The 8,997-nt window shown below is 42.0% G+C and overlaps 1 protein-coding gene across 1 annotated transcript in view; it reads right to left on the bottom strand.

The window, feature by feature from the left end:
- Nucleotides 1–276: 276 nt before the first annotated feature.
- Nucleotides 277–8,997, bottom strand: part of YWHAQ (tyrosine 3-monooxygenase/tryptophan 5-monooxygenase activation protein theta) — a 26,455-nt gene continuing 17,734 nt past the window's right edge. The window contains exons 3-6 of the mRNA XM_042827905.1: nt 5,419–5,542; nt 2,838–3,001; nt 2,399–2,494; nt 277–1,346 (exon numbers count right to left, since the gene is read on the bottom strand). Coding sequence (XP_042683839.1) covers nt 1,287–1,346; nt 2,399–2,494; nt 2,838–3,001; nt 5,419–5,542 — 444 coding nt within the window. The 3' untranslated portion in view covers nt 277–1,286. The remainder of the gene's footprint in view (nt 1,347–2,398; nt 2,495–2,837; nt 3,002–5,418; nt 5,543–8,997) is intronic.

Raw genomic sequence — 8,997 nt, 5'->3', positions numbered from 1 at the left:
AAAATTGGCTACTTGGGTGTTTTTTGTTTTGTTTTTAAGTAATTAATAAGGTGAAGCCATTAGCTCAAGTAGATTTAGTTATTGAGAAGTCCACATGTCAGGTTAACTATGAAAAGTTATCCAGGATATTTTCATAAAATGCACATTGCTCAAAAACGAGTTTAAGAGCAGACTTTTTACAAGTATGCACTCAATTGGAGAACAACACTTCTAGCACGAGATATTTGAGTTTAGCCCTTAAGCAATTACATGGAATTGTTACAAGCCAACAGTGAGTGGTTTATAAAATGTAATTTTATTTAATGTTACTTTGCTGTTACAGAGGGCATAACATTTTCACAAGGCTTTTTTGGGACTACAATCAATGATTAGCAACACACAATAGTGGTCCGAACTCTCTAAATAACAATCACTGGACAAACTTGACACCTTCTCACATGTGCACAAACCTGCATGGAAAAGTACTAAATTTTATACTTGGACATGTGAACTTCAATTGGTTTTCCCATTCCAGTGTATTAAGAAATGACATGCACTTTAGTCTGCCAAAAAGCACTGCCTGTACTCCGGCAGTAACATGCTGCTTCTAATACATAGTCAAGTGAATACCAGAACTACAAAGGCAGGAGTGTAAGTGAACTTTTATTGGGAAGGGATATAAACTCAAACAGCAGCAACTGAAGATGAAGAGTAGCCCCTGTTTTCGAACACACGAGCTCCTGTCTTACATTATACAGGAAGCAATTCGATTTGTAAATTTCCAAGCTAGAAATGCTCAACTTGATCAGGACCAATACTTCCATACCTCTACTGAAAAATACACAGTAGCATGTGAAAGTCAATTATGGAAAGGAAAACCTGCAGAAAGGAGGGAATGTGGAGAATTAAAAGCTATGTGGAACACTCTTTAGTTGCAATTAACTACATTTTCATATCTTACTGTAATATAAAACACAGTCAACTGGCAGGAACTGGTTCAGATTTGTTTTTAAATACCAGGTACACTTTAGTCCGCTACATAAGTGTTTGGAAGTTACTTATGTTTATATGAAATGAAGCTATTAATACTTTTCTACAGCAGTAACCGCACACCAGGAAGGCCAGGACAAACACAAATCAAGGAATGGAGTTTTCCCAAAGCTGCAGTGTGAAAAGACTATAAATTGATTTCCATACACATGGATGGGTTTTCTTTGCTATAGGAAATCCAAGTGGAGCTATAAGGAATGGAGACGTGTAAAAAGGTTTCTTGAGAAGGAAAGGGAGAATGACACCCCATGTGCAGTTTAGTTTTCTGCACCTTCTGCAGCATCACATTCTTCTCCTGCACTGTCTGATGTCCATAACTAGAAAGAAAAGAAAAGTGGCGTCAGCTTTCAGAAGCAGTTTTATTTCCAAAAGGAGACAACTATCATGCAGAACTAAGCAATTACATTTCAGGAGCTAGGCAAAAGACCAACGCGTTGGAGCTGTACAACCCTGGCTTACGGTACTTGATTGTGCAGGGGTAATTGGAAACATTTCCCCATGCAGCAGGCACAACCAGTTATGCTCCTCAGCTATTAAAGGCAGAGCAGACTGTGAAGTCCAGATTTCTGTGCTCAGTAACAACCTACATCATTAACCTGAGACCGCTCAAGTCTGAATGACAACTTCAGGAGAAACATCAATTTAAAAAGCAGGGCTAGATCCTAAAGCGAAGATGGCCATTTTGGTTATTGAGACAAAGCATTCTATAATGCTAATAAAGCCATTTCTACTGAAGAAATATAATAAAATTATAAATCTCGCTGCAATTTTAAGTGCAGTGAACTATCCACAGAGAGGATATTCTCTATAAAAATTACCACAGTTACATATTTTAAGAGCCCAAAAGTTCCATTAGGCGCTTTTCTTACAGCTAATCATTACAACATACGCTCAAAAGTCAACTCATCATTAGTATACTGTAATTCCAGACCTTTTGTTTTAATGAAAAAAATCAGGAAAATGAATTAAAGTAAGCTACACTGGATATAACAACAGGAAAGACACCTCGTTTCTGAGGTAACGATCACAGAGTTTTAGAAAGAATCTCTTGACACATCATGGACGACTATTTTTGTACTCCTTGCCCTATTTTGTATGTTAGAATAGCTGAAAGCACCTTCCTCTGTTCCTTTCAAAGGCCATCAAGAAATGAAGAACACAAACAAGCCAAGCTGTCACTCTGTGTTAGACAGCATGGAGTTGATGACATCATAATTCAGCCTTAATGTAGCATAAGTAGAAAATATAATACGGTAAACAGCCTGAATTAATTACTAAGTTTTGTGCTAAACAATGTTTCCGTTTCATGACAAATTTGGTCTAAGCAATTAAGATTACAGAACTGACAGCACAGAAAACGTCGACTTACTGTTAGGTTGTCTCTAAGTAACTGCATGATGAGGGTACTGTCTTTGTATGAGTCTTCGTTCAGTGTATCAAGTTCTGCAATGGCCTCATCAAACGCCTGCAACGATTAAGCCATCTTTACTCTACTGACCAGTCATTAAAAAACAGAAGCTCCGTTTATCAGTATAGGCAGCTTTTTTTTTAAAATCCAAAAAAGTAATGTTAGAAATTAGTGACCTGAATTGCTCTACCAGAAACATGAACAAAGGCAGTAAAAACTTGTCGTGCTGCTTAGGATTTAAATACAACTGGCTTGCACCCCTTTAATTCCACTAACAACATGAGCTCATAAACTTGCTATACTACACAGGATGAACACTAGGAAATAGTCATTCAGATAATTTTAAGCATAAACACTCTTCTACTGTCCAGCATGCACAGAGAACTGAAGAATAACTTACTGTCTTGGCCAGTGTGCAGGCAAGCTCAGGGTTGTTGAGAATCTCATAATAAAATACAGAGAAGTTAAGAGCTAGACCCAAGCGAATCGGATGTGTTGGCTGCATCTCCTTCTTGCTGATATCAAATGCCTCCTGGTAAGCCCCCTGTGAGTTTTCTATTGTCTCTGTTAAAAGAATATGAAATATTTCAGTATGAGTTAGGGTCACTTTGTTCATTAAAGATACGATGCTTAGCAGGAGAGCAGACAGCCCTCCACTGAGGACTGTCTACTCTGCGTTAAATCATGGCAATCATTTTACATCCATTTTGGGTGGAGGTACCACACTGACAAACCGCAGGAGGCAGATGAAGGTATTACAAAGACAGATAAACCTACAAGGTTAGTAAACACAGACAATGAAAATGACTACAGTACCTCAGCTTGACATATAAACGTATGCCCTCTGACACAACACGATCCTTAGGTATCAAAAAAAATCATCCATTACTTTTTCTACAGAGCTCTCTGCACAGGATGAACATACCCATGTTTGAGTTGGGTGTGTAGCATTAAGAAAGCAACAGTTTGTACAGACCTGCCTCTTTTTGAGGAAGTCTAAAAGGCACGTGCTGCGTGGTTCTGAAAAACTAAGTATCTGCCTTCAAAAACTGGGTGAGGAGAAATAGGAAGTCGAGATTAAAGAAAACGAGGTCATGCTTAGATTAATTTGGAAAAGTCCCACACTATGCAGAGGTTAATAGGCCAAAGGAGATAGACTTGGAATGCTGCATATGGTCTAGTCAAGATTGTCTTCGGGAAGGCAACCAAAGGGCCAAAGTAACCCTAAATGCCCCTGCTGAAGTGTCAGTAAAAAAAAACCCGCTAAATAAAGTCTGTTAAGTGTTAAGTGAAAGTTGTTAACATACATGGAAGCTTCTCAATATTTATGGTGTAATGAGCACTAATGGTCTATTCTTGATTTACTGAGAACAAGAAAAAAAGGCAAAAAGCCTAGTTAATGCAGGAAACTTGCCTAGATATTAGAGACATTTTCCAAAAGCCAAGCACAAAGTGTGTACGTGGTGATACATGTAACACAAGTTCTTCACACGGAAAGCAAGAAAATCCACCTGTAAGGTTATCAATCAGTCCTTCTCTTACAGTAACAACCCGTATCAGCATGTAGCATCACTTTACAAGCAGTCTTTTCAGCTAAGATATGCTGGCATTTCTCTGCTTAGAGAAGTCCAGATCTGTAGCTGTTGCTTGAGACAAAAACATAGATTAGAGTATCTTTGTGAAAACCAGAGACAAGCCGCATCTACTGAACTCGGACCTGCTGGTGTCGTTTGAATAAGATGAAGGGCTAAAAATTCCTGAAAGCAACTAATTAACGTGAAGATTTTTACTCTGTTTTCTGTGTTTTCATCCTCCAACTTCAATCCTTTCAAGGCCTTTCATCTCTCTTCTTTACTACACCATCACTCCAGAACTAACTTTTGTTTCTTACACAGAAAGGCATCCTTAACTTCTGCCATACCGCAACTTTTAACATCACAACAGCACCTGGGTATCTTGCAAGACAGTTCTGTTATTTACTTCAGTACATCCTCTGGACAGAATTAAAACACTCCCAGAGATCTTACTGAGGTACTCAGGACCACCTACGCCTGCACAAGTTCTAAGTGCCTTCTTAGGACGCCCAGTGACAAGTAACCCTGCTAGGCTGTGAAGTTTTCCAGGTCTTTGCTGCTGGGTCCAGAAGGGCAAACTAATATTACAGGGATGACATTAGCCCCGAAGGGAGGTTGTGATGAGGAGGGGCTGGCCTCTTCTCCCAGACAACAAATAGGACCCGAGGAAACGGCCACAAGTTGTGCCAGAGGAGATTTAGATTAGACATAAGGAAAATTTTTTTTTCTCAGAGTGGTCAGGCACTGGAATGGCTGCCCAGGGAGGTGGCGGAGTCACAGTCCCTGGTGGGGTTCAAGAGGTGTCTGGATGAGGAGCTGCGAGATGTGGTTTAGTAACTCAGTGGGTAGTAATGGTGACAGGAGGACGGTTGGACTGGATGATCTTGTAGGTCCTTTCCAACCTTGTGATTCGGTGATTCTATGATCCCTATCAACATCAAGTTTCCCAGGGAGCTTATACTTTTCTCCATGGTTACTGAACTAGTAATGCTGTTACTTATTTAAAATCTTAGTTGGATGACTACAATGAAGACTACCCCACATTTAGATGGTTAAAATCATAAATAAGCATAACATGTTCATGGATGATGACATCAAGTATATTCCCAGACTAACACCTATTTTTTTCCCCAAAAGCTCTGAATGAGCATTATTAGACAGCTATCCAGAAGCACAGGGTAGATGGCAAGAACACCAGCCAAAATCTCCCTGCATACTGTGTTAAAGGTGTATTCAGAATTTTACCCTCTGCCTATAGAAACAAGCCTGGTCTTTCCCACACTGCTGACTTAAACATAAATTCAGAGTCAGACACTGATGTGTGTAGTTCACTTACTGTCCTCTCCCCCATGGCTCACAATTGAAGTTCATTAGCTAACAATGACCTAAGGACCAAAAGGCACTCACGTTTTCTGTCATCACCACAGGCAACTTCAGCAAGGTACCGAAAGTAGTCTCCCTTCATCTTCAGGTAGAATACCTTGCTCTCTGGATTAGTTGCATTAGCTATTAAATATTTGTCCAACAGCTCCTGGAAAAAAAAAAAGAGAATCAAGACATTAGCATGTTATAAACACTGTTTCAACTAAGTTAAATTTATTTTCTTCAGCATTTTTACATAGACTTTAATGTTAGCTACAAATTAACGCAAAAAAAAAAAGTTAAAGAGCATTTTAGATAGACTGAACAAACTGTGCAAATGCACAAAGCTAGATACTCTATTAAGATGATCATTTCAGTCAATTATCTGATCAGAGTGCAGAAAAAGTAACAAAAAAAGGCTTACTGGCATAGAGTTTCAGGACTGAGTTTCATTTCAGAATAGATACTTCTCATAAAAACATCACTTCAAAGAAGTAAGCTTTTACTGGAAAAACGAAATATTATGCAATAATTGCCAAAGCTATTTATAAGAACTCATTCTGTTTCACAGGAAAAAAAAAAAGCAAGAGGAATAACTGTGCAGCATTCTGTACAAACTGCATTCATTAGTCTTGAGATAAAGGATCTGCAACCTACCCACCAGAGGCAGCTACAGGTCTGCACCCATCCAGTTGGCAGCCAGCCTCATCAGACAGCAGCACCAGGAGCTGGTACAGCCAGACCCTGCTGGCCAGCACCATCCTGAATCCCTGCTCGCTTGCTCACACAGCTCTTCTTCCCCTGAGGCCTTGACAAATTGAAGGTCTGAGCAATCACCAACCACGTGAAGATGGACAACAGCAAGTGCTGGATTTTGTGCCTAGGAGAGGGCAGCTATGGCTATATGTACAGACTGGGGAATGAGAGGCTGGAGTGCAGCCTGCAGAAAGGGATCTGGGGATTCTGGCTAACTGCAAGAGGAACGTGAGCCAGCAGCCCAAAGGACCAGCTGGACCCTGGGGTGCACCGGGCCCAGCAGTGCCACCAGAAAAGGGGAGGGGTTGTCCTGCAATGCTCTGTGCAATCTCACCTCCTGCACTGGGTGGGGCTTGGGGGGGGTCAAGGGAGGACAGTACACAAAGGACATTCGTACTGTGCCAGAGGCCCCTCGGTGTGCTCAGCTCAGAGCAGAGGAGCTGAGGGGAGGCCTGATGGCAGGAGGGCAGCGCTGAGCTCTGCTCTGTGTGACAGCGACAGGGCCGAGGGAACGGCATGGAGCTGTGCCAGGGGAGGGGCAGCTGGGGGTGAGGGAAAGGGTCTGCGCCAGAGGGCAGAGGGCATGGAACAGGCTGCATAGAGCTGTGGGCACGGCCCTGAGTGCTGGAGTTCAAGGAGCATCTGGACACTGCTCTCAGACACAGGGGTTGATTTTGGGTGGTCCTGTGTGGAGCCAGAGGAGGGAGTGGATCCCCATCAACTCAGAGAATTCTATGTTCCCTACAGCCAGAGGAACAGGGACAGGTTTGCAGACCTCTAGGCAAGATGAGATGAGTTTATTTTCCAAGCTGTGCAGCATTCTGTATAAATGCACCCCTAGCCCTTCCATGGTGGGAGTGAAGGAGGAGGTTTGGATTTCCAGCAAGTGATAGCAGCACTTCGCTTTCAGGTGCTTCAGAGAACTGACAGGGAGAATGTTTTCTGTCTTCCCTGTCCCCAAGCCCCATGGATTTTACCTGACTCCTGACCCCAAAGCAGCCATGCTCTCTGGAGTTTACAAAAGATGCCAGTAGGCTCCAACACACTCAAGCCCCACAGAACTGAGAACAACTTTACACTAAGAAGTGAAGCGATAATGATCTGTATTTAGTTACTTGGAAAATTATCAGGTCATAAAAACTGCAGAAAGCCAACTTCAAGCAGCTACAAAAGTAATGTTCGAGTTCAACTGAATTTTAGATACAAACATTCTTCCTCCAATGCCTACTGCAACAGCACTACCACTACCTGCCAGCAACCCATCTGCAAGAGCTTACTCATCCCAAACCCTCTGAGGTGTTCGTTGGTAATGATTCTAAACTGCCATTTGTAGCAGAGCACTTCTAGCTGGGTGAAAAAAAGCCTTCTGAGCTTCTACACAGCATTCTTACCATGGATATAACATCGCAATACAGTCTGCTTTGTAGCTCCTTTCAAACATCCTCCTACCACCACATTAGGGAACAGCAAAGAGCTGGAAGCACTCCTACTACACTCCATGAGAACACAGCAGCAGAGAAGGTGCTACCTGGCACCCGACATCCTTCCACTTACCAAGTCAGAAACAGACTTTTTAAGTCTTGTAATGTTAGAAAAAGACTACCGAAGACCACACACTGCCTAACATGGCATATAAACTGTTAAAAAAACCTCCTTGCTTCACACGGTGAAGTAAGGAAGGGCTTGCATGAATGTATTAAATAGCACACTTCAATAGTGTTATGGAAGCAACAGCAAAACCTTAGATATGTTTCAAAACAAGAAGTAAGACAGAGTAGGCAGATGGGTAATAAAATCGCATTAACACTGTTATTTTGCATGAGTCACTCACTTTACAGCAAGTTATTCCCACCCTGCAGGTTTGAGCTCTGCGTAGGTAGTTTCCCAATGCCTCTCTCCGTAGATGGATGTCTATGCCAGCCACGATAGCACAAAACAGTTTCAAAGGCTCAGAGACAGCAATGCAGTACCCTCAGCTACAATGAAGAAGTTCCAAAGAAACCTCTCAGAGATGAGAAAGTTGATTCTTGACACAGCTGTGCTTAGAAAGGTTCCTTAAACTGGTGAGGAAAACTTAGCGATCTCTGAAGGACATTCTAATGCTGGGACTACCTTAAGCAGGTGAGATCCGATTTATACATGTACACAGATTACAGGTGAGAAATGATGCCAGTCTGAGGAACACTGACCAGACAACTAAGAAGGAAGCATTGTACAAGATTTTTAAACAAGTACTTGATAAGACCATATCCCTGATTATTCTTATTTTTATTAATGCCAAAATAAGACTGCGTAGAGACATGATGAGGTAGATGATGATCCATACTGAGAGTCACCAAGGTCAGGCCAGTGAGTGAATCTCAGTCATCTCAGAATCTCAAAGATGGAGACTCCACAGCCTCTATGAGCATCTGTTGCAGCATTCAGTCATCCATGCAGTAAATAAGTTCTTCCTCAGAGCTCCCCACATTTCAGTTTCACACCTGCTGCCTCTTGCCCTATGGCTGCTCACCACCTCACGAAGAAGAAACGTTGGGTTGCTGTAGGCAACTCCATTTGGAGGGATCAGATCCAATCAGCCCATCAGATCCATTTTTTTTTTCCTCTTCAGAGTTAGCAGGGTTGACTTAAAAGAGCTTTAGAGTAGTTCCAAGGACGAAAAGGGGTAAGTAACAGGCTTCTTAATGGTAAACCATAGGATGGCAGGACAGTGGTTGAGGGACAATGTGCTGGTGACAGCTTTCATCCTGTTCCACCATGTACTGAGTAAGCTGGAATGTATTTGAGATGTGTAACACCAATGCACTCAGGAGAAGAATCGAAAGGAGGAACAAGACTTTGGTAAGTCCCTGCTAAAGATGCCTTCTC

Source organism: Centrocercus urophasianus, unplaced genomic scaffold (genome assembly GCF_019232065.1).
Source record: "Centrocercus urophasianus isolate 14NV4802_14NV808 unplaced genomic scaffold, USGS_Curo_1.0 seq_10, whole genome shotgun sequence".
NCBI classification, from domain to species: domain Eukaryota; kingdom Metazoa; phylum Chordata; class Aves; order Galliformes; family Phasianidae; genus Centrocercus; species Centrocercus urophasianus.
Note: the sequence above shows the minus strand (reverse complement) of the source record. Positions and strands in the feature narration are given on the sequence as shown.